Raw genomic sequence first — 26,592 nt, 5'->3', positions numbered from 1 at the left:
AGGCCGTGGGCTCAAATCCCGGCTCTGCCACTTGTCAGCTGTGTGACTTTGGGCAAGTCACTTCACTTCTCTGGGCCTCAGTTACCTCATCTGTAGAATGGGCATGAAGACTGTGAGCCCCACATGGGACAACCTGATCACCTTGTATCCATCCCAGCGCTTAGAACAGTGCTTTGCACATAGTAAGCGCTTAACAAATGCCATCATTATTATTATTACCACCGAACAGCGTGGTTTAGTGGATAGAGCGCAGGCCTGAGAGTCAGAAGGACCCAGGTTTTAATTTCGGCCCCATCGCTTGGCTGCTGGGTGACCTCGGGCAAGTCACTTCACTTCTCTGAGCCTCAGTTCCCTCATCATCTGTAAAATGGGTAGTGAGACTATGAGCCCCACATGGGACAACCTGATCACCTTGATCTACCCCAGTGCTTAGTACTTGGCGCTTAGTAAGCGCTTAACAAATATTATTATGATTATTATCACTATTATTATTATTCCGGGCTTGGGAGTCAGAGGTCATGGGTTCGAATCCCGGCTCCCCCACGTCTGCTGTGTGACCTTGGGCAAGTCACTTAACTTCTCTGAGCCTCAGTTCCCTCATCATCTGTAAAATGGGTAGTGAGACTATGAGCCCCACGTGGGACAACCTGATCACCTTGTATCTACCCCAGTGCTTAGTACTTGGCGCTTAGTAAGCGCTTAACAAATACCATTATTATTATTATTATCGCTATTATTATTATTCCAGGCTTGGGAGTCAGAGGCTGTGGGTTCTAATCCCAGCTCCCCCACATGTCTGCTGTGTGACCTTGGGCAAGTCACTTAACTTCTCTAGGCCTCAGTTCCCTCATCTGTAAAATGGGTAGTGAGACTATGAGCCCCACGTGGGACAACCTGATCACCTTGTATCTACCCCAGTGCTTAGTACTTGGCGCTTAGTAAGCGCTTAACAAATACCATTATTATTATTATTATTATTATTATCACTATTATTATTATTCCGGGCTTGGGAGTCAGAGGTCATGGGTTCTAATCCCGGCTCCCCCACATGTCTGCTGTGTGACCTTGGGCAAGTCACTTAACTTCTCTAGGCCTCAGTTACCTCATCTGTAAAATGGGTAGTGAGACTATGAGCCCCACGTGGGACAACCTGATCACCTTGTATCTACCCCAGTGCTTAGTACTTGGCGCTTAGTAAGCGCTTAACAAATACCATTATTATTATTATTATCACTATTATTATTTTTCCGGGCTTGGGAGTCAGAGGTCATGGGTTCTAATCCCGGCTCTCCCACGTGTCTGCTGTGTGACCTTGGGCAAGCCACTTAACTTCTCTAGGCCTCAGTTACCTCATCTGTACAATGGGTAGTGAGACTATGAGCCGCACGTGGGACAACCTGATCACCTTGTATCTACCCCAGTGCTTAGTACTTGGCGCTTAGTAAGCGCTTAACAAATACCATTATTATTATTATTATTATTATTATTATTATTATCACCATTATTATTATTCCGGGCTTGGGAGTCAGAGGTCATGGGTTCTAATCCCGGCTCCCCCACACGTCTGCTGTGTGACCTTGGGCAAGTCACTTAACTTCTCTGAGCCTCAGTTCCCTCACCTGTAAAATGGGTAGTGAGACTGTGAGCCCCGTGTGACCTCCTGCTTGCCAAATCCAAAGGGACTTGCCCAAGGTCATACAGCGGACAAGTGGCGGAGCCAGGATTGGAACCCAGGGCCCTGTGAATCCCAGGCCAATGCTCTATCCGCTCCTGGTGATCCGCAGGTGCAGCCTCGTGGTCTAGTGAAAACCGCATGGAGCTGGGACTCAGGAAACCCGGTTTCTAATTCGTAGAATATATACATGAGGGTAGAAATAAGTGCATAAGGGAATCGCATCTTTTATTGAAGGATACGTGTGTGTTTGTGTGTGCCTGACACTTACCTGCCTTGTGAACTAGGCCAAGTCACTTCACCCGCTGTTGGGTAGCGATCGTCTCTGTCTGTTGCCAAATTGTACTTTCCAAGTGCTTAGTAATAATAATAATAATAATAATGGCATTTATTAAGCGCTTCCTATGTGCAAAGCACTGTTCTAAGCGCTGGGGAGGTTACAAGGTGATCAGGTTGTCCCATGGGGGGCTCACAGTCCCCATTTTCCAGATGAGGGAACTGAGGCCCAGAGAAGTGAAGTGACTTGCCCAAAGTCACACAGCTGACAGTTGGCGGAGCCAGGGTTTGAACCCACGACCTCTGACTCCAAAGCCCGGGCTCTATCCACTTCATTCATTCATTCAGTCGTATTTATTGAGTGCTTACTGTGTGCAGAGCACTGGACTAAGCGCTTGGGAAGTACAAGTTGGCAACGTATAGAGACGGTCCCTACCCAACAGCGGGCTCACAGGCTAGAAGAGGGAGAAAGACAACAGAACAACACATATTAACAACATAAAATAAATAGAATAAATATGCACAAATAAAATGAGTAATAAATACGTACAAACATATACAGGTGCTGTGGGGAGGGGAAGGAGGTAAGGCGGTGGGGGATGGAGATGGGGAGGAAGGAGGGGGCTGAGTGTGGGAAGGCCTCCTGGAGGAGGTGAGCTCTCAGTAGGGCCTTGAAGGGAGGAAGAGAGGAAGGGTGGAAGAGAGTTGAAGCTCCCACGGCTTCAACTATCATCCCAACGCTGATGACCCCCAAATCTACATCTCCGCCCCTGCTCTCCCTCCCTCCAGGCTCGCATCTCCTCCTGCCTTCAGGACATCTCCATCCGGATGTCTGCCCGCCACCTAAAGCTCAGCATGTCCAAGACTGAGCTCCTTGTCTTCCCTCCCAAACCCTGCCCTCTCCCTGACTTTCCCATCTCTGTTGACGGCACTACCATCCTTCCCGTCTCACAAGCCAGGAAACTTGGTGTCATCCTCGACTCCGCTCTCTCGTTCACCCCTCACATCCAAGCCGTCACCAAATCCTGCCGGTCTCAGCTCCGCAACATTGCCAAGCTCCGCCCTTTCCTCTCCATCCCAACCGCTACCCTGCTTGTTCAAGCTCTCATCCTATCCCGTCTGGACTACTGCACCAGCCTTCTCTCTGATCTCCCATCCTCGTGTCTCTCTCCACTTCAATCCATACTTCACGCTGCTGCCCGGATTGTCTTTGTCCAGAAACGCTCTGGGCATATCACTCCCCTCCTCAAAAATCTCCAGTGGCTCCCAATCAACCTCCGCATCAGGCAGAAACTCCTCCCCCTGGGCTTCCAGGCTGTCCATCCATCCCCTGGCCCCCTCCTACCTCACCTCCCTTCTGTCCTTCTCCAGCCCATCCCGCACCCTCCGCTCCTCCGCCACTAATCTCCTCACCGTGCCTCGTTCTCGCCTATCCCGCCGTCATATTTATTACTCTATTTTATTTGTACATATTTACTACATTCTATTAATGATGTGTATATAGCTATACTTCTATTTATTCTGATGGAATCGACGCCTGTCTACATGTTTTGTTTTGCTGTCCGTCTCCCCCTTCTAGACTGCGAGCCCGTTGTCGGGTAGGGACCGTCTCTATGTGTTGCCGATTTGTATTTCCCAAGCATTTAGTCCAGTGCTCTGCACACAGTAGGCGCTCAGTAAATACGATCGAATGAATGAACGAATGAAAGATGCACCTGCTATCCAAGGCGTTTGGAGAGGAGTGGAAGGAGGGAAATGGGGAGATAAACTGAGGGTTTCTGCTCTCTATCCCTTCATGGCCCCCATCCCTCCTCGTCCAAGGGTATTTGCCCTCTCTGATGAAGCACCAACAGTTGTAGACTTCAAAGAAGCATCTGCGAGCAGAGAACCGGAGCGCGTTCGGACTTCTGGTTCGGATTAGGCGCTTCTGCTGGGGAATCTCTCTCGGCCTTTCCGCCCATCCGTAGAGGAGGCAGGATTGTGTTCGGCCAAATTACTCTATTTATTTATTTATTTTATTTGTACACATCTATTCTATTTATTTTATTTCGTTAGTACGTTTGGTTTTGTTCTCTGTCTCCCCCTTTTAGACTGTGAGCCCACTGTTGGGTCGGGACTGCCTCTATACGTTGTCAATTTGTACTTCCCAAGCGCCTAGTCCAGCGCTCTGCACATAGTAAGCGCTCAATAAATACGATTGATGATGATGATGATGATGATCAATCGTACTTATTGAGCGCTTACTGGGTGCAGAGCGCTGGACTAAGCGCTTGGGAAGTCCAAGTTGGCAACGTAGAGAGACAGTGGGCTCACAGTTGCCAAAGCATTTCTCCCCGTGATTATCAATCAATCAATCAATCAATCAATCGTATTTATTGAGCGCTTACTATGTGCAGAGCACTGTACTAAGCGCTTGGGAAGTACAAATTGGCAACACATAGAGACGGTCCCTACCCAACAGTGGGCTCACAGTCTAAAAGGGGGAGACAGAGAACAGAACCAAACATACCAACAAAATAAAATAAATAGGATAGAAATGCACAAGTAAAATAAATAAATAAATAAATAAATAAATAGAGTAATAAATATGTACATTAGAGAGGCAGATTGTCAGAGCCGGGCTCTCGGGATTTTTTTCCCCAGGACCGTGCACCCAGTGAACTGTGGGAGACCCGTCCCTTGCTCTCTCAGAATCCCCGTATAATAATAATAATGACAATAATTGTGATATTTAAGTGCTTACTATGTGCCAGGCACTGTACTAAGCACTGGGGTGGGCGCAAACAAATCAGGTTGGGCACAGTCCCTGTCCCACACGGGGCTCCCCCTCTCAATCCCCATTTTAGAGAAGCAGCGTGGCTCAGTGGAAAGAGCCCGGGCTTTGGAGTCAGAGGCCATGGGTTCGAATTCCGGCTCCGCCACAAGTCTGCTGTGTGAACTTGGGCAAGTCACTTCTCTGAGCCTCAGTTCCCTCATCTGTAACATGGGGATTAAGACTGGGAGCCCCACGTGGGACAACTTGATCACATTGTATCCCCCCCAGCGCTTAGAACAGTGCTTTGCACATAGTAAGCGCTTAACAAATGCCATTATTATTATTATTATTATTATTATTATTACTGATGAGGTAACAGGCCCAGAGAATCAATCAATCAATCAATCAATTGTATTTATTGAGCGCTTACTGTGTGCAGAGCACTGGACTAAGCACTTGGGAAGAACAAGTTGGCAACATCTAGAGACGGTCCCTACCCAACAGCGGGCTCACAGTCTAGAAGGGGGAGACAGAGAACAAAACCAAACATATTAACAAAATAAAATAAATGGAATAGATATATACAAGTAAAATAAATAAATAATAATAATAATGATGGCATTTATTAAGCGTTTACTATGTGCAAAGCACTGTTCTAGGCGCTGGGGAGGTTCCAAGGTGATCAGGTTGTCCCACGGGGGGCTCCCAGTCTTCATCCCCATTTGACAGATGAGGGAACTGAGGCCCAGAGAAGTGAAGTGACTTGCCCAAAGTCACACAGCTGACAACGGGCAGAGCCGGGATTCGAACCCATGACCTCTGTAATAAATAGGTACAAACATATATACATATATACGGGTGCTGTGGGGAAGGGAAGGAGGGAAGGCGGGGGGGGGGGGGATGGAGAGGGGGAGAAGTGAAGAGAGAAGTGAGAAGTGACTTGCCCAGGGTCACCCAGCAGACACATGGCGGGGTCGGGATTGGAACCCATGACCTTCTGGATCCCAGGCCTGTGTTCCCTCCAACGTGCCGTGCCGCTTCCCGTTTCCGGCGTCGTTCCCGCCACCCTCGCTCATATCAGTGACCGGGAGGGGAGAGCAATCAGTGGGATTTATTGAGCGCTCACTGTGTGCACAGCACTGGACTCAGCCCTTGGGAGAAGCGGGCGTCCGGGAGTCCAAAGAGCCTGGGTTCTAATAATAATGATGATGGTATTTGTTAAGCGCTTACTATGTGCGAAGCACTGTTCTAAGCGCTGAGCACTGTTCTCCCGATTTGGCCACTTGTGTCCCCTGTGACCTTGGGCAAGTCACTTGGATTCTCTAGGCCTCAGTTCCCTGTCTGTGAAATGGGGATTAACACTGCACAGTGCTTGGCACATAGCGCTTAACAAATACTGAAGAAAAACAAAGCAACACAAGAGACAAGAGTTAGTAATAATAATCATTCATTCATTCAATTGTATTTATTGAGCACTTACTGTGTGCAGAGCACTGGACTAAGCGCTTGGGAAGTACAAGTCGGCAACATCTAGAGACGGTCCCTACCCAACAGCGGGCTCACAGGCTAGAAGGGGGAGACAGAGAACAAAACAAAACATATTCACAAAATAAAATGAATAGAATAGATATGCACAAGAAAAAGAAATCAATAAATAGAGTAATAAATACGTACAAACATATATATATATATATACAAGTATATACATATATACAGGTGTGACTTGGGCAGGTGACTTGGATTCTCTAAGCCTCAGTTCCTTGTCTGTGAAATGGGGATTAAGACTGCACAGTGCTTGGCACATAGTGCTTAACAAATACTGAAGAAAAACAAAGCAACATGAGACGAGTTAGTAATAATAATAATAATTCATTCATTCAATCGTATTTATTGAGCGCTTACTGTGTGCAGAGCACTGGACTAAGCGCTTGGGAAGTCCAAGTTGACAACATATAGAGACAGTCCCTACCCAACAGCGGGCTCACAGTCTAGAAGGGGGAGACAGAGAACAAAACCAAACATATTAACAAAATAAAATGAATAGAATAGATATGTACAAGTCAAATAGAGTAATAAATACGTACAAACATATATACGTATATACAGGTATATACATATATACAGGTGGGACTTGGGCAAGTGACTTGGATTCCTGAAGCCTCAGTTCCTTGTCTGTGAAATGGGGATTAAGACTTCACAGTGCTTGGCACATAGTGCTTAACAAATACTGAAGAAAAACAAAGCAACACAAGAGACAACAGAGTTGTGTGTGCTGAGCACTGTACTAAGCGCTTGGGAAGTACAAGTTGGCAACATCTAGAGACGGTCCCTACCCAACAGCGGGCTCACACTCTAGATGGGGGAGACAGAGAACAAAACCAAACATATTAACAAAATAAAATGAATAGAATAGATATGTACAAGTCAAATAAATCAATAAATAGAGTAATAAATGCGTACAAAGATATATACAGGTATATACATATATACAGGTGTGACTTGGGCAAGTGACTTGGATTCTCTAAGCCTCGTTCCCCGTCTGTGAAATGGGGATTAAGACTGCACAGTGCTTGGCACCTAGTGCTTAACAAATACTGAAGAAAAACAAAGCAACACAAGAGACAATAGAGTTGGTAATAATAATTATAATCATGATAATCATTCATTTATTGTCGTATTTATTGAGCGCTTACTGTGTGCAGAGCGCTGTACTAAGCAGTTGGGAAGTCCAAGTTGGCAACATCTAGAGACGGTCCCTACCCAACAGTGGGCTCACAGTCTAGAAGGGGGAGACAGACAACAAAACATACTAACAAAATAAAATAAATAGAATAGATACGTATAAATAGAGTAATAAACACGTAGAAACATATATCCATATATACAGGTGCTGTGGGGAGGGGAAGGAGGTAAGGTGGTGGGGAGGGGGAAGAGGGGGAGAGTAATGACAGTAATATGTCATAATTATATGACATAATGATAATATGATATAATATGACATAATGACAGTAATGGCATTTGTTAAGCTCTTACAATGTACAAAGCGCTGTTCTAAGCGCTGGAGATAGAGCATGAACCTGGGAGTGAGAAGGTCCTGGGTTCTAATCCCAGCTCCATCACTAGTCTGCTGTGTCATCTTGGGCAAGTCACTTCATTCATTCAATCGTATTTATTGAGCGCCTACTGCGTGCAGAGCACTGGACTAAGCGCTCACTTCTGTGGGCCTCAGTTCCCTCATCTGTAAAATGGGGTTGACACCGTGAGCCCCACATGGGACAGGGACTGTGTCCTGCCCGATCTGCCTGTATCCACCCCACCATCATCATCATCAATCGTATTTATTGAGCGCTTACTATGTGCAGAGCACTGTACTAAGCGCTTGGGAAGTACAAATTGGCAACATCTAGAGACAGTCCCTACCCAACAGTGGGCTCACAGTCTAAAAGGGGGAGACCGAGAACAAAACCAAACATACTAACAAAATAAAATAAATAGGATAGATATGTACAAATAAAATAGAGTAAAAAAAATATGTACAAACATATATACACCCCAGCGCTCAGTACAGTGCCTGGCACATAGTAAGTGCCTAACAGACACCACAGTTATTAGTATTTTATTATTATTATTGTTAGAAGGATCTCTTCAGCACCTGGTTGAAATGATCCAACCAGGATATCGTCGTGACCCTGCAAGCAACAGGACAGGACGGGTTTAGACTGTAAGCCCACTGTTGGGTTGGGACTGTCTCTATATGTTGCCATCTTGTACTTCCCAAGCGCTTAGTACAGTGCTGTGCACACAGTAAGTGCTCAATAAATACGATTGATTGATTGATTGGTTTCTAATCCCGCCTCGCTACCTTGGACAAGTCATTTAACTTCCCGGGCCTCAGTTTCCTCACGGGTGAACCGGGATTCTTCACCAGTTGCTCCCCGGTTTTAGATTGCGAGCTCCAGCGTCCGATCCCATCAGCGCAGTTGCCTGGTCCATAGCGAGCACCAAATAAAACGTCATTAGTAGCGTAATAATTAAATGCGATTATCATTGGGCCAGATCTAATCATAACAACCAGGTTTTGCTGATTTCTTTAATGGTTTTGTTTTCGAACGTGGCCTAAGTCGTCGAAAGGCGGGAGGAACTCCGGTCTCTGCCGTCCTGTAATCCTCTGGACGTGAAAATCGGTGGTTTCTCCGCTCACAAATTGTTTGCCGGTTTTTTAATCCCAAGAATGGGGCGGAGAGCCCGGTTTTCATTCCGCTTTGTGGTTTTGTTTGGTGTCCTGTGCGTGGTTTTTATTTCGCGAAGGACATTGTGGAATTTAAAGCAGATGGTAGCAGTCTTTTAGACTGTGAGCCCACTGTTGGGTAGGGACTGTCTGTATATGTTGCCGATTTGTACTTCCCAAGCGCTTAGTACAGTGCTCTGCACATAGTAAGCGCTCAATAAATACGATTGATGATGATGATGGTACCCTGATCTAGTCCGAGAGCCGGAGTTGAATGGGTTTTTATTTTCCCTCGCTCCTATTATTCAGTTACTCTGAACCCCTCTACCCCTACAAAGGAGAGTGAGCCCGCTGTTGGAGAGGGACCATCTCTGGATGTCACCAACTTGTACTTCCCAAGCGCTTAGTACAGTGCTCTGCACACAGTAAGCGCTCAATAAATACAATTGAATGAATGAATGAATGAATGAATGAGTGAGAGAAAATAATGAGCCACACATTGATTACGCCCCGCTGTCTGTGAGCCACACGGATGCAGATTCATTCATTCAATCATAATAATGGCATTTATTAAGCACTTACTATGTGCAAAGCACTGCTCTAAGCGCTGGGGAGGTTACAAGGTGATCAGCTTGTCCCACGGGGGCCTCACAGTTTTAATCCCCATTTTCCAGATGAGGGAACTGAGGCCCAGAGAAGTGAAGTGACTTTCCCAAAGTCACACAGCTGACAGTTGGCGGAGCCGGGATTTGAACCCGCGACCTCCGACTCCAAAGCCCGGGCTCTTTCCACTGAGCCACGCTGCTTCTCTAAAAATAATAATGGCATTTGTTAAGCGCTTACTATGTGCAAAGCACTGTTCTAAGCGCTGGGGAGGTTACAAGGTGATCAGCTTGTCCCACGGGGGGCTCCCAGTCTTAATCCCCATTTTCCAGATGAGGGAACTGAGGCCCAGAGAAGTGAAGTGACTTGCCCAAGGTCACACAGCGGACAGTTGGCGGAGGAGGGATTTGAACCCGCGACCTCCGACTCCAAAGCCTGGGCTCTTTCCACTGAGCCACGCTGCTTCTTGTTTATTAAGCGCTTATTGTGTGCAGCTATGTTGCCAACTTGTACGTCCCAAGCGCTTAGCACAGTGCTCTGCACACCGTAAGCGCTCAGTAAATACGATTGAATGAATGAATGAATGAATGAATGAATGAATGAATGAAGAAAGTGGGCGGGTCCGTGGGGAGAGGCGGCGGGCGCCCCCTGGCGGCGGGACGGGAAGGGGGCGGGCGCCCCCTGGCGGCGGGAGGGGAGGGGCGGCGGGAGGGGAGCGGCGGCGGGCTCCCCCTGGCGGCGGGAGGGGAGGGGCGGCTGGCGCCCCCTGGCGGCGGGACGGGAGCGGCGGCGGGCTCCCCCTGGCGGCGGGACGGGAGCGGCGGCGGGCTCCCCCTGGCGGCGGGCGCAGCAGGAATGGCGGGCGTAGCGGGGTAGCTCCGCAGCGATGTGCGCCCCCTGGCGGGGGGAACTGGGAAGTACCTCATTCATTCCTTCATTCAATCGCATTTATTGAGCGCTTACTGTGTACCGAGCACTGTACTAAGCGCTTGGGATGTACAAGTTGGCGACATCTAGAGACGGTCCCTACCCAACATTCATTCAACATTCATTCAACATTCATTCATTCGTATTGAGCGCTTACGGTGTGTAGAGCACTGGACTAAGCGCTTGGGAAGTACAAGTCGACGACATCTAGAGACGGTCCCTACCCAACAGTCATTCAATCGAATTTATTGAGCGCTTACTGTGTGCAGAGCACTGGACCAAGCGCTTGGGAAGGACAAGTCGGCAACATATAGAGACGGTCCCTACCCAGAAGCGGGCTCACAGTCTAGAAGCGGGAGACAGATAACAAAAGAAAATATATTAACAAAATAAAAGAGTAATAAATAGGTACAAACATATATACATATGTACAGGTTATGTGGGGGAAGGGAAGGAGGGGGCTGAGTGTGGGAAGGCCTCCTGGAGGAGGTGAACTCTCAGTAGGGCTTTGAAGGGAGGAAGAGAGCTAGCTTGGCAGATGGGCAGAGGGCACATCAATAAATACGATTGAATGAATTCATTCATTCAATCAATCGTATTGAGCACTTAGTGTGTGCAGAGCACTGTACTAAGCGCTTGGGAAGGCCAAGTTGGCAACATCTAGAGACGGTCCCTACCCAACATTCATTCAATCGTATTTATTGAGCGCTTACTGTGTGCAGAGCACTGTAGGAGAAGTCCTTGCATCGAGGTGGTCTCCGTTTGGATGCAGCGAAAAGGACGGACTTTAGCAATTCATTCATTCATTGTCAGTCAGTCGTATTTATTGGGCGCTTACTGTGTGCCGAGCACTGGACTAAGCGCTTGGGAAGTCCAAGTTGGCAACATATGGAGATGGTCCCTACCCAACAGCGGGCTCACAGTCTAGAAGGGGGAGACAGAGTAACAAAACAAAACATATTAACAAAATAAAACAGAATAAATATGTACAAATAAAATAGAGTAATAAATAGGCACGAACATATATATCATCAATCGTACTTATTGAGCGCTTACTGTGTGCACAGCACTGTACTAAGCGCTTGGGAAGCACAAATTGGCAACATATAGAGACGGTCCCTACCCAACAGTGGGCTCACAGTCTAAAAGGGGGAGACAGAGAACAAAACCAAACATACTAACAAAATAAAATAAATAGAATAGATATGTACAAGTAAATATATATATACATACAGGTGCTGTGGGGAGGGGAAGGAGGTAAGGCGGGGGAGGGGATGGAGAGGGGGAGGAAGGAGGGGGCTGAGTGTGGGAAGGCCGCCTGGAGGAGGTGAGCTCTCAGTGGGGATTTGAAGGGAGGAAGAGAGCTAGCCTGGCGGATATTCCAGCGCTTATCACAGTGCTTTGCACATAGTAAGCGCTTAATAAATGCCATTATTATTATTATGTGCGGAGGGAGGGCATTCCAGGCCAGGGGGAGGACGTGGGCCGGGGGTCGAGGCACGGTGTGGAGGTTAGCGGAGGGCGCGTGAGGAAGCACAGCTTTGAAGCCGGGGAGTGAGAAGCTGTGGCTTGACGCACCGCGGTTGGGTGAACAGCGGAAGTGCAATTGATGCGGTGTGTTACAAGCTTTACGTTTTCGACGTGTTCTTCGAGAAAGTGTGGTGGGTTGGTTCCAAAAATTGCACCGGTGCGAGGCGCAAACCCCGCAGGTGCGAATGTGTTGCCCGAGCGTCAGCAGTACTGCCCTCACTAGTCGTTCATGGGGCAGTAGCGCCACCCCGAGAGAAGGACGGTTACGCGGGCAGGCGGGAGAGGGCAGGGGTCCGCCGCAGGGGTCGGTTTTACTTACGGTGAGGGCCGAGCCGGGGGGGAGGGGGCTGTGACGGAAGGACGGACGGACAGACGGAGGGCCCGGACCGGCCCCCTCCGCGCGGACCCCCGGCGGCCCCGGCCTCGGCTCCATCCCTCCAACGTGTCGCGACCACAATGCACCGCGACGGCTTCATTTGCATAGGGGGCTCGGCCGGCCCCGCCGCCGCCGCGCCCACAATGCACTGCCACGGCTTCATTTGCATAGGGGGATGGACTCGCCCACAATGCACCGCACGGCCTCATTTGCATAGCAGCGGGGCCCGCCGCGCCCACAATGCACCGCCGCAGCCTCATTTGCATAGGGGGCCCGGAGAAGCGGCGTGGCTCGGTGGAAAGAGCCCGGGCTTTGGAGTCAGAGATCATGCGTTCAAATCCCGACTCCGCCCACTGTCAACTGTGTGACTTTGGGCAAGTCAGTTCTCTGGGCCTCTGTTTCTCATCTGTAACTGCCCCAACGCTTAGAACAGTGCTTGGCACATAATAAGCACTAAACAAATACCATTATCATTATCATCATCATCAATCGTATTTATTGAGCACTTACTGTGTGCAGAGCACTGCACTAAGCTCTTGGGAAGTACAAGTTGGCAACATATAGAGATAGTCCCTACCCAACAGTGGGCCTTATTATTGTGAGAACAAGGCATATTATTACTCTACTTATTTGTTTTACTTGTACATATCTATTCTATTTATTTTATTTTGTTAATATGTTTTGTTTTGTTCTCTGTCTCCCCCTTTTAGACTGTGAGCCCACTGTTGGGTAGGGACTGTCTCTATATGGTGCCAAATTGTACTTCCCAAGCACTTAGTACAGTGTTCTGCACACAGTAAGCGCTCAATAAATACGATTGATGATGATGATGATGAAGGCACAGTGAGAAGTTTGACATTTGAGGAGCACAGTGATGATGATGATGATGGCATTTGTTAAGCGCTTGTGGACTGGTTTGGAATGGGAAAAGGGTCACTTTGTAACAACTTTGTACAGATTTGTTACTCTATTTTACCTATACATATTTATTTTCTTAATGATGTGCATCTAGCTTTATTTCTATTTATTCTGATGACTTGACACCTGTCCGCATGTTTTGTTTTGTTGCCTGTGACCCCCTTCTAGACTGCGAGCCTGTTGTTGCGTAGGGACCATCTCTATTGTTGCCAGCTTGTACTTCCCAAGCGCTTAGTCCAGTGCTCTGCACACAGTAAGCGCTCAATAAATACTACTTAATGAATGAATTAAGACTGTGAGCCCATCTGTGACAAGGTGATCACCTTGGAGCCCCCCAGCGCTTAGAACAGTGCTTTGCACATAGTGAGCGCGTAACAAATAAAAAAAAAAGCAACTCGAGTCCTGCCTCAGCGCCTCATTTGCATAAGGAGAAGCAGCGTGGCTCAGTGGAAAGAGCACGGGCTTTGGAGTCAGAGGTCATGGGTTCGAATTCCGACTCGGCCACATCAGCTGTGGGTGATCTTAGGCAAGTCACTTCGCTTCTCTGGGCCTCAGTGACCTCATCTGTAAAATGGGGATTAGGACTGTGAGCCCACGTGGGACAACCTGATCACCCTGCAGCCTACCCCAGCACCTAAAACAGTACTTCGCACATAGTAAGCGCTCATTAAACGCGATTAATGAGGAGGGCTAGTAAGTGCTTAACAAATGCCTATTATTGTTATGATAAGGAGCGGGGCTTGGCAGGTCGCGCCCACAGTGCACCGCGCGCCACGGCTTCATTCGCATAGGAGCGGGGCCTGCCGCGCCCGCCGCAGCATGCCGCGCCCACAATGCACCGCCACAACCTCATTTGCATAGGGGGCGGGGCCTGGACTCGCCTGGCCCCGCTTCAGCGTGCCGCGCCCACAATGCACCGCGCTTTTACTCATTCATTCAGTCGTATTTATGGAGCGCTTACTGTGTGCGGAGCAGCGTACTGAGCGTTTGGGAAGTACAAGTTGGCAACGTAGGGGCTAATTTGCATAGGGGCTAATTTGCATGGAAGCAGGGCCTACCATGCCCGCCACGCCCACAATGCACCACCCCAGTCTCATTTGCATAAGAGCTCAATAAATACGGCTCCATGAATAAATTAATACACTTGTGATGATGTGTCCCATTCCCCGCCCCAGACTGTGAGCTCATGGTGGGCAGGGAATGTCGCCGTTTTGTTGTACTGTCGCAAGCGCTTAGTACAGTGCTCTGCACACAGCCTGCGCTCGAATAATAATAATAATAATAATAATGGCATTTGTTAAGCGCTTACTATGTGCAGAGCACTGTTCTAAGCGCTGGGGGGGATGCAAGGTGATCAAGTTGCCCCACGTGGGGCTCCCAATCAATCCCCATTTTACAGGTGAGGTAACTGAGGCTCAGAGAGGTGAAGTGACTTGCCTAAGGTCACACAGCCGTCATGTGGCGGAGTCGGGATTCGAACCCATGACCTCTGACTCCAAAGCCCGGGCTCTTTTCACTGAACCAGGCTGCTTCTTAAATAAAGGATAAGTCAAAAATGAATCCATTGATTGGGGTACTCTGGGAGGGTGACAGGCAGGTGGTAGTGTGGCTCAGTGGAAGGAGCCCGGGCTCGGGAGTCAGAGGTCATGGGTTCAAATCCCGGCTCCACCACTTAGCTGTGTGACTTTGGGTGAGTCACTTCACCTCTCTGGGCCTCAGTTCCCTCATCTGGAAAATGGGGATGAAGACCGTGAGCCCCCCATGCAGCAACCTGATCACCTTGTAACTTCCCCAGTGCTTAGAACAGTGCTTTGTATATACTAACTGCTTAATCAGTTAATCAATCGTATTTATTGAGTGCTTACTGTGTGCAGAGCACTGTACTAAGCGCTTGGGAAGTACAAGTTGGCATTTGCTTATAAGTGCCATCATTATTATTATTATTATTATTATTGTTAGTATAAGATGGTTGTAAGCACTTTTTTGATGGTATTTGTTCAGCAGTTACTTACTATGTGCCAGGCACTGTACTAAGCGCCTGGCATAGAGACAAGCAAATCGGGTTGGACACAGTCCCTGTCCCATATAGGGCTCACAGTCAGTCAGTCGGTTGTATTTACTGAGCGCTTACTGAGTACAGAGCACTGTACTAAACGCTTGGGAGAGTAAACTACAACAATGAACAGACACATTCATCATCATTATTATTATTATAAGCTGGTTCTAAGCACTTTTTTCATGGTATTTGTTAAGCAGTTACTATGTGCCAGGCACTGTACTAAGCGCCTGGGGTACAGACAAGCAAATCAGGTTGGACACAGCCCCTGTCCCGCCACTTGTCAGCCGTGTGACTTTGGGCAAGTCACTTCACTTCTCTGGGCCTCAGTTCCCTCATCTGGAAAATGGGGATGAAGACTGTGAGTCCCCCGTGGGACAACCTGATCACCTTGTAACCTCCCCAGCGCTTAGAACTGTGCTTTGCACATAGTAACTGCTTAATAAATGCCATTGTTATTATTATTATTTTTATTATAAGACGGTTGTAAGCACTTTTTTCATGCTATTTGTTAAGCAGTTACTATGTGCCAGGCACTGTACTAAGCGCCCGGGGTAGAGACAAGCAAATCAGGTTGGACACAGTCCCTGTCCCACCACTTGTCAGCTGTGTGACTTCGGGCACGTCACTTCACTTCTCTGGGCCTCAGTTCCCTCATCTGGAAAATGGGGATGAAGACTGTGAGTCCCCCGTGGGACAACCTGATCACCTTGGAACCTCCCCAGCGCTTAGAACCGTGCTTTGCACATACTAACTGCTTAATAAATGCCATTATTATTATTATTATTATTATTATAAGATGGTTGTAAGCACTTTTTTCATGGTATTTGTTAAGCAGTTACTATGTGCCATGCACTGTACTAAGCGTCCGGGCTAGAGGCAAGCAAATCAGGTTGGACACAGTCCCTGTCCCGCCACTTGACAGCTGTGTGACTTTGGGCAAGTCATTTCACTTCTCTGGGCCTCAGTTCCCTCATCTGGAAAATGGGGATGAGGACTGTGAGCCCCCCGTGGAACAACCTGATCACCTTGTGTCCTCCCCAGCGTTTAGAACAGTGATTTGCACATAGTAAGCGCTTAACAAATGCCATTGTTATTATTATTATTATTATTAATTATTATAATTATTGTTAATTTCACCCTTGGTCTCTTCCCCGCTGCAGGTGGCTCTCCTTGGGGTGGACATCCTGTCCGCGCTCGTCACCCGATTGCAGGACCGCTTCAAAGCGCAGATCGGTACAGGTGAGATGCTGCTTCGTGAACCACACCGATCATCATCATCATCAATCGTATTTATTGAGCGCTTACTATGTGCAGAGCACTGTACTAAGCGCTTGGGAAGTACAAATTGGCAACATATAGAGACAGTCCCTACCCAACAGTGGGCTCACAGTCTAAAAGATCGTCTCCCTTTCACCCTGCCGTTTCCTCAGATCCTTGCCCCGGCCTCCGGACTTGCAGAGCGCTTCTAGGTCATCAGGATCCCAGAGGAAGCATTTAGATCCTATTCATTCATTCATTTAATCGTATTTATTGAGCGCTTACTGTGTGCAGAGCACTGGACTAAGCGCTTGGGAAGTCCAAGTCGGCAACATCTAGAGACGGTCCCTACCCGACAGCGGGCTCACAGACTAGAAGGGGGAGACAGATGACAAAACAAAACATATTAACAAAATAAAATAAAAAGAATAAATATGTACAAGTAAAATAAATAAATAGCTTAATCAATCAGTCAATCAATCGTATTTATTGAGCGCTTACTGTGTGCAGAGCACTGTACTAAGCGCTTGGGAAGTCCAAGTTTACAACATATAGAGACGGTCCCTACATAACAGCAGGCTCACAGTCTAAAAGGGGGAGACAGAGAACAAAACAAAACATATTAACAAAATAAAATTAATAGAATAAATATGTACAAGTAAAATAAATGAATAGCATAATCAATCAATCATATTTATTGAGCGCTTACCGTGTGCAGAGCACTGTACTGAGCGCTTGGGAAGTACAAGTCGGCAACATAGAGAGACGGTCCCTACCCAACAGCGGGCTCACAGTCTAGAAGGGGGAGACAGACAACAAAACAAACCATATTATCAAAATAAAATAAATAGAATAAATATGTACAAGTAAAATAAATAAATAGCATAATCAATCAGTCAATCAATCGTATTTATTGAGCGCTTACTGTGTGCAGAGCACTGGACTAAGCGCTTGGGAAGTCCAAGTCGGCAACATCTAGAGACAGTCCCTACCCAACAGCGGGCTCACAGTCTAGAAGGGGGAGACAGGGAACATAACAAAACATATTAACAAAACAAAATAAATAGAATAAGTATGTACAAGTAAAATGAATAAATAGTGTAATAAATATGTACAAACATATATACATATATACAGGTGCTGTGGGGAGGGGAAGGAGGTAAGGCAGGGAGGGGGAGAAGAGGGAGAGGAAGAAGGGGGCTCAGTCTGGGAATTAACTTGTATCTACCCCAGAATGTAGAACAGCGTTTGGTACATAGTAAGGGCTTAACAAGTACAATTATTATTGTCATAGTACTACTCTCCTCCATGGTGAACACGCGGAACCCATTCTCACAGGAAGACAGGCCTAAGAATAAGAAGCTGCGGGGTCTAGCGGAAAGAGCCCGGGCTTTGGAGTCCGAGGTCATGGGTTCAAATCCTGGCTCCGCCACTTAGCTGTGTGACTTTGGGCAAGTCACTTCACTTCTCTGTGCCTCAGTTACCTCATCTGGAAAATGGGGATTGGGATTGTGAGCCCCCTCCGTGGGACAACCTGATCGCCTTGTATCCTCCCCAGCGCTTAGAACAGTGCTTTGCACATAGTAAGCGCTTAATAAATGCCACCATCATCATCCATCCATCCATCAATCAATCAATCAATCGTATTTATTGAGCGCTTACTGTGTGCAGAGCACTGTACTAAGCGCTTGGGAAGTTCAAGTTGGCAACATATAGAGACCGTCATCATCAATCATCAATCGTATTTATTGAGCGCTTACTATGTGCAGAGCACTGTACTAAGCGCTTGGGAAGCACAAATTGGCAACATAGAGAGACAGTCCCTACCCAACAGTGGGCTCACAGTCTAAAAGGGGGAGACAGAGAACAAAACCAAACATACTAACAAAATAAAATAAATAGAATAGATATGTACAAGCAAAATAAATAAATAAATAAATAGAGTAATAAATCTGTACAACCATATATACATATATACAGGTGCTGTGGGGAAGGGAAGGAGGTAAGATGGGGGGGGATGGAGAGGGGGACGAGGGGGGAGAGGAAGGAAGGGGCTCAGTCTGGGAAGGCCTCCTGGAGGAGGTGAGCTCTCAGCAGGGCCTTGAAGGGAGGAAGAGAGCTAGCTAGTTCCTACCCAACAGTGGGCTCACGGTCTAAAAGGGGGAGACAGAGAACAAAACCAAACATACTAACAAAATAAAATAAATAGAATAGATATATACAAGTAAATAAAATAAATAAATAGAGTAATCAAGAACCCGAGCCCAGGAGTCAGAGGACCTGGGTTCTGAGCCTTTCTCTACCACTTTTCTGCTGTGTGACATTGGACAAGTCACCTACGTTGGCTATGCCTCAGTCACCTCATCTGTAAAACGGGGATCAAACAGAAACTCCTTCCCGTCGGTTTTAACGCTCTCCCTCAACTCGCCCTATCCCACCTCACCTCACCGATTTCAGTTAATCAATCAATCAATCGTATTTATTGAGCGCTTCCTGTGTGCAGAGCACTGTACTAAGCGCTTGGGAAGTACAAGCTAGAACATCGCCAGCGCTTAGAACAGTGCTCTGCACATAGTAAGCGCTTAACGAATGCCATTATTATTATTATTATTATTACAAGTTGGCGACATCTAGAGATGGTCCCTACCCAACAGTGGGCTCACAGTCTAGAAGGGGGAGACAGACAACAAAACAAAACATATTAGCAAAATAAAATATATAGACTAGATATCTACAAGTAAAATAAATAAATAGTGTAATAAATATGTACAAACATATATACATATTTACAGGTGCTGTGGGGAAGGGAAGGAGGTAAGATGGGGGGATGGAGGGGGGATGAGGGGGAATAATAATAATAATAATGGCATTTATTAAGCGCTTACTATGTGCAAAGCACTGTTCTAAGCGCTGGGGAGGTTACAAGGTGATCAGGTTGTCCCCCAGGGGGCTCACGGTCTTCATCCCCATTTTCCAGATGAGGGAACTGAGGCCCAGAGAAGTGAAGTGATTTCCTACTACAACCCAGTCTGCACGCTTCGCTCCTCGCTCGCTGCCTCAGTCTCGTCTAGCTTGCCGCCGACCCCCTTCCCTGTGTGCAATTAAACAAAAAAAAATTTAGAGTAAAGCATTCATTCCCCACAGTGTCATTTCCTGTATATATGTATATACGTTTGTACATATTTATTACTCTATTTACTTATTTATTTTACTTGTACATATCTATTCCATTTATTTTATTTTGTTAGTATGTTTGGTTTTGTTCTCTGTCTTCCCCTTTTAGACTGTGAGCCCACTGTCGGGTAGGGACTGTCTCTATATGTTGCCAATTTGTACTTCCCAAGCGCTTAGTACAGTGCTCTGCACATAGTAAGCGCTCAATAAATACGATTGACGATGATGATGATTTCCAAATATATTTCTCTTCTAAACCGCGGATCCGAATATCGGGGGCCTTCCGCGTATCGATGACTATTTCATAGCCAATGGATCCAGTCATCAGTCTTGGGGACGGTTATTTTCTCCCGTTCGATCGCGTACTGTGTTCAGAGCACTCACTGTGTTCAGAGAACTGTACTAAGCGCTGACAAATGCCATCATTATTATTATTATTATTATTGGAAAGTACTGTTATAATAATAATAATAATAATGATGGCATTTATTAAGCGCTTACTATGTGCAAAGCACTGTTCTAAGCGCTGGGGAAGTTACAAGGTGATCAGGTTGTCCCACGGGGGGCTCACAGTCCTCATCCCCATTTTACAGATGAGGGAACTGAGGCTGTTCAGCTGTAAAGAGAGACAGTCCCTGCCCCCAATGGGCTCACAGTCTAGAAGGGGGGAGACAGACATCAAAACAAGTAAATAGGCATCAAGAGCAGCGTGGCTCAGTGGAAAGAGCCCGGGCTTCGGGGTCAGAGGTCACGGGTTCAAATCCCGTCTCTGCCAACTGTCAGCTGTGTGACCGTGGGCAAGTCACTTCACTTTTCTGTGCGTCAGTTCCCTCATCTGCATTTCATCCAGCGCTTAGAACGGTGTCCAGCGCTTAGGACAGTGCTTCGCACATAGGAAGCGCTTAACAAATGCCATTGGTATTATTATTATTATTCATTCAGTTGTATTGATTGAGCGCTTACTGTGCGCAGAGCACTGTACTAAGCGCTTGGGAAGTACAAGTTGGCAACATATAGAGACAGTCCCTACCCAACAGCCCTACCCAACAGCAGGCTCACAGTCTAGAAGGGGGAGACAAACAAAAAAAACACATATTAACAAAATAAAATAAATAGAATAAATGTGTACAAATAAAATAAATAAGTAAATAGAGTAATAAATACGTACAAACATGTATACATATATACAGGTGCTGTGGGGAGGGGAAGGAGGTAAGGTGGGGGGGATGAGGAGGGGGAGAGGAAGGGGGGGCTCAGTCTGGGAAGGCCTCCTGGAGGAGGTGAGCCTCAGTGACCTCATCTGTAAAATGGGGATGAAGACTGTGAGCCCCCCGTGGGACAACCTGATCACCTTGTAACCCCCCCAGCACTTAGAACAGTGCTGTGCACATAGTAAGCGCTTAATAAATGCCATTATTATTATTATTATTATTATTATTATTATTGTTATTATTACTAAGCACTTGGAAAGTACAATTCGGCAACAGATAGAGACAATCCCTACCCAACAATGGGTGAAGTGACTTGGCCTACTTCACAAGGCAGGTAAGTGGCAGGCACACACAAACACACACGTACCCTTCAATCAATCAATCAATCAATCAATCAATCAATCGTATTTATTGAGTGCTTACTGTGTGCAGAGCACTGGACTAAGCGCTTGGGAAGTACAAGTTGGCAACAGATAGAGACGGTCCCTACCCAACAGTGGGCTCACAGTCTAGAAGGGGGAGACAGAGAACAAAACCAAACATACTAACAAAATAAAATAAAAGATGTGATTCCCTTATGCACTTATTTCTACCTTCATGTATATATTCCGTATATATGTATATATATGTATATATGTGTATATGTTTGTACATATTTATTACTCTATTTATTTTACGTGTACATATCTATTCTATTTATTTTATCTTGTTAGTATGTTTGGTTTCGTTCTCTGTCTCCCCCTTTTAGACTGTGAGCCCATTGTTGGGTAGGGACCATCTCTATATGTTGCCAACTTGTACTTCCCAAGCGCTTAGTCCAGTGCTCTGCACACAGTAAGTGCTCAATAAATATGATTGATTGATTGATTAAGAATTAGAACCCGGGTTTCCTGACTCCCAGCTCCATGTGGTTTTCAAATGCCATTATTATTATTATTATTATTATTATTAATAGCATAAATATAAATAAATAGAATTAGAGAGATAGATGCACATCAGAACAAGCGAAAGATATGGAACACTTCACAAATTATTTTGTGTGTGTGTGTGTGTGTGGCGGGCCCAGGGTGGCGGGCAAGGGAATCTTTATTTCCTTTATGAATTTGCAACAGTAAGACTGTCAGCCTATTTTCAATAATAATAATAATAATAATAATAATAATAATAATGAAAATATAATGAAATATAGTGAAAATAATAATTTTCAACCTTCTCCCCAGTTGTTCCTTCCAGTTCTTGATTGTTTTTTTTGTTTCATTTTTAAATCTGTCTTCGTCTTATTGAGCCTGTCACTAGAAGAAGCCTAGGATGCCATCCAGGCTTTCATCTGATCGATTTCTTTTGATTTCCAGTGCTGCCGAGTCTAATCGATAGGTTGGGCGATGCTAAAGATTCCGTGCGAGAACAGGATCAGACCCTGCTGCTGAAGATCATGGAAGAAGCCGCCAGCCCTCAGGTACGGCCACGCGGACGGCTCCGTTCATTCATTCATTCATTCAATCGTATTTATTGAGCGCTTACCGTGTGCAGAGCACTGGACTAAGCGCTTGGAAAGTCCAATTCGGCAACACATAGAGACAATCCGTACCCTCAGTTGAGTACAATATGTTGCCAACTTGTCCTTCCCAAGCGCTTAGTCCAGTGCTCTGCACACAGTAAGCGCTCAATAAATACGATTGAATGAATGAATGAATGACCATTGAAAATAGGAGCATTGGCTTTTAGGAGCCCAACCCACAAAATGCATTTTCCCACGCGTTTCCTCTACGCTGGAACCGGGCTCAAGAAATCATTCATTCTTCCATTCAATCGTATTTATTGAGCGCTTACTGTGTGCAGAGCACTGGACTAAGCGCTTGGGAAGTACAAGTTGGCAACATATAGAGACGGTCCCTACCCTCAGTTGAGGACAATTGAAAATAGGAGCATTGGCTTTTAGGAGCCCAACCCACAAAATGCATTTTCCCACGCTTTTCCTCTGCGCTGGAACTGGGCTCAATAAATCAATTATTCATCATCATCATCAATCGTATTTATTGAGCGCTTACTGTGTGCAGAGCACTGTACTAAGCGCTTGGGAAGGACAAGTTGGCAACATATAGAGACAGTCCCTACCCAACAGCGGGCTCACAGTCTCGTAGGACTGTGCCCAAACTGAAATTTGAATGATGGAATGAGGTAACGTGATGATAAGCAGAGAAGCAGCGTGGCTCAGTGGAAAGAGCCCGGGCTTTGGGGTCAGAGGTCATGGGTTCAAATCCCGGCTCCACCACTTGTCAGCCGTGTGACTTTGGGCAAGTCACTTCACTTCTCTGGGCCTCAGTTCCCTCATCTGTAAAATGGGGATTAAGACTGTCAGCCCCCCGTGGGACGACCTGATAATAATAATAATAATAATAATAATAATGATAGCATTTATTAAGCGCTTACTATGTGTCAAGCACTGTTCTGAGCGCTGGGGGGAGGGTTACAAGGTGATCAGGTTGTCCCACGGGGGGCTCACAGTCTTCATCCCCATTTTACAGATGAGGGAACTGAGGCCCAGAGAAGTGAAGTGGCTTTCCCAAAGTCACACAGCTGACAATTGGTGGAGCCGGGATTTGAACCCATGACCTCTGACTCCAAAGCCTGGGTTCTTCCCACTGAGCCACGCTGATCACCTTGTAACCTCCCCAGCACTTAGAACAGTGCTTTGCACATAGTAAGTGCTTAATAAATGCCGTTATTATTATTATTATTATAAAATGGTTGTAAGCACTTTTTTTCATGGTATTTGTTAACCAGTTACTATGTGCCAGGCACTGTACTAAGCGCCCGGGGTAGAGACAAGCTAATCAGGTTGGACACAGTCCCTGTCCCATATAGGGCTCACAGTCAGTCAGTCGGTTGTATTTACTGAGCGCTTACTGAGTGCAGAGCACTGTACTAAACGCTTGGGAGATTAAACTACAACAATGAACAGACACATTTCCTATCCATAGCAAGCTTCTTAATCTCCATTTTACAGATGAGGTTACTGGGCCACAAAGAAGTTAATTGACTTATCCAAGGTCACTCAGCAGGCATGTGGCAGAGCCGGGATTAGAACCCAGGTCCTTCTCACTCCCAAGCCCGGCATCTAGCCACTAGGCCACACTGCTTCCTGGCTCAGTGAAAAGAGCCCGGGCTTTGGAGTCAGAGGTCATGGGTTCAAATTCCGGCTCTGCCGCTTGTCATTCATTCAGTCGTATTTATTGAGCGCTTACTGTGTGCAGAGCACTGGACTAAGCGCTTGGGAAGTACAAGTCGGCAACGTATAGAGACGGTCCCTACCCAACAATGAGCTCACAGTCTAGAAGGGGGAGACAGAGAACAAAACAAACATGTGGACAGGTGTCAAAATCGTCAGAACAAATAGAATTATAGCTCTATGCACATCATTAACAAAATAAATGGAATAGCAAATATGTACAAGTAAAAAAAATAGAGTAATAAATCTGTACACATATATACAAGTGCTGTGGGGAGGGGATGGAGGTAGGGCGTCAGCCCCAGGTGGGACAACCTGATCACTTTGCAACCTCCCCAGCGCTTAGAACAGTGCACATAGTAAGCGCTTAATAAATGCCATCATTATTATTATTACTTCCCGCTTACACTTTGGTAAACGCTGGGATAGATACCAGATAACCATATCAGGCACTGACCTTCTTCCACACAGAGCTGAGATGTAGGGAAAGCAGGTATTTTATCCCCATTTTACAGCAGAGGAAACTGAGGCACTGAGAGGTAGAATGACTTGCCCAGGGTCACACGGGCACATAGTAAGCGCTTAACAAATAACCAAAATTTATTTATTTATTTATGTGGCCGAACTGGAGCTAGAATCCCAGTCTTCCTTACTCTCAGTTCAACTTTTTTCAATGTGCCTTCTAGTCATCCATTAATCCCAAACAATTGTGCTGTTTCCTCCATTGCAGAAGATAGGCATTCATTCATTCAGTCAATCGTATTTATTGGGCGCTTACTGTGTGCAGAGCACTGTACTAAGCGCTTGGGAAGTACATGTTGGCAACATATAGAGACGGTCCCTACCCATCAGTGGGCTCACAGTCTAGAATGATGATGATGATGATGGGAGACAGACAACAAAACAGAGCTTGGCCTGGGAGTCCGAAGGACCTGGGTTCGAATCCCGGCTCCGCCACTTGTCTGCTCTGTGACCCTGGGCAAGTCACGTCACTTCTCAGTGACCTCATCTGTAAAATGGGGCTTAAGACTGTGAGCCCCATGTGGTACAGGGACTGCGTCCAAGCTTGTATCTACCTCAGCGCTTAGGACAGTGTCTGACACGTAGTAAGCGGTTTGACAAATGCCATAAAAAAAGTTAAAAAAAAAAAAGGAAGGAAATGGGAGGGTAATAATAATAATAATGGTATTTGTTAAGCGCTTACTGTGTGCAAAGCACTGTTCTAGGTGCTGGGGGATACAGAGTGATCAGGTTGTCCCACGTGGGGCTCACAGTCTTAATCCCCATTTTACAGATGAAGGAACTGAGGCTCAGAGAAGTTGTGACTTGCCCAAAGTCACACAGCCAACAGGTGGCAGAGCCGGGATTCGAACCCATGACCTCTGACTCCATAGCCCGTGCTCTTTCCACTGAGCCACGCTGCTTCTCTGTCCGGAGGGTCCGGAGGAGTAAATGAGTTGAGTGGCGTCAGGGAATCATCATCATCATCAATCGTATTTATTGAGCGCTTACTGTGTGCAGAGCACTGTACTAAGCGCTTGGGAAGTACAAATTGGCAACATATAGAGACGGTCCCTACCCAACAATGGGCTCACAGTCTAAAATGTTAGCTTTAGAGTCGGGGACGGAGCTGATGGCGAACTCTGCCGCTTGTCAGCGAATACCGGCTTGTCACTCTTTACTGTTGTAATAATAATAATGACAGTATTTATTAAGCGCTTACTTTTTCATTCATTCATTCAATAGTATTTATTGAGCGCTTACTGTGTGCAGAGCACTGTACTAAGCCCTTGGGAAGTACAAGTTGGCAACATCTAGAGACGGTCCCTACCCAACAGCGGGCTCACAGTCTAGAAGGGGGAGACAGAGAACAAAACAGAACATATTAACAAAATAAAATCAATCAATCATCAATCAATTGTATTTATTGAGCGCTTACTGTGTGCAGAGCACTGTACTAAGCGCTTAGTAGATAAGTAGAATAAATAAAATAAATTTATAGAATAAATAGAATAAAATAAGTAGAATAAATAAAATACATTTATAGAATAAATAGAATAAAATAAGTAGAATAAATATGTACAAGTAAAATAAATAAATAAATAGAGTAATAAATACGTACAAACATATGTACATATATACAGGTGCTGTGCGGAAGGGAACTATGTGCCAAGCACCATTCTAAGTGCTGGGGGGGATACAAGGTGATCAGGTTGTCCCACGGGGGGGCTCACAGTCTTCATCCCCATTTTACAGATGAGGGAACTGAGGCCCGGAGAAGTGAAGTGACTTGCCCAAAGTCACGCAGCTGACAAGTGGCGGAGCCGGGATTTGAACCCATGACCTCTGACTCCAAAGCCCGGGCTCCTTCCGCTGA

At 46.3% G+C, this 26,592-nt stretch overlaps 1 protein-coding gene and 1 non-coding gene across 22 annotated transcripts in view; one reads left to right on the top strand and one right to left on the bottom strand.

Moving 5' to 3' along the window:
• Window positions 1-26,592, top strand: part of CLASP1 (cytoplasmic linker associated protein 1) — a 442,952-nt gene that overhangs the window by 70,852 nt on the left and 345,508 nt on the right. For all 21 annotated transcript variants that reach the window (XM_038747595.1, XM_038747592.1, XM_038747590.1 and 18 more), the window contains exons 2-3: window positions 16,505-16,583; window positions 22,339-22,442. In XM_038747595.1, the coding sequence (XP_038603523.1) occupies window positions 16,505-16,583; window positions 22,339-22,442 (183 nt within the window). The remainder of the gene's footprint in view (window positions 1-16,504; window positions 16,584-22,338; window positions 22,443-26,592) is intronic.
• Window positions 12,130-12,255, bottom strand: LOC119936002. The gene has a single exon (XR_005453601.1). It is a non-coding gene; the product is annotated as a U4atac minor spliceosomal RNA (small nuclear RNA).

Source organism: Tachyglossus aculeatus, chromosome 1 (assembly GCF_015852505.1).
Source record: "Tachyglossus aculeatus isolate mTacAcu1 chromosome 1, mTacAcu1.pri, whole genome shotgun sequence".
Lineage (NCBI taxonomy): Eukaryota > Metazoa > Chordata > Mammalia > Monotremata > Tachyglossidae > Tachyglossus > Tachyglossus aculeatus.
This window is presented reverse-complemented; position numbering and strand designations above follow the sequence as displayed.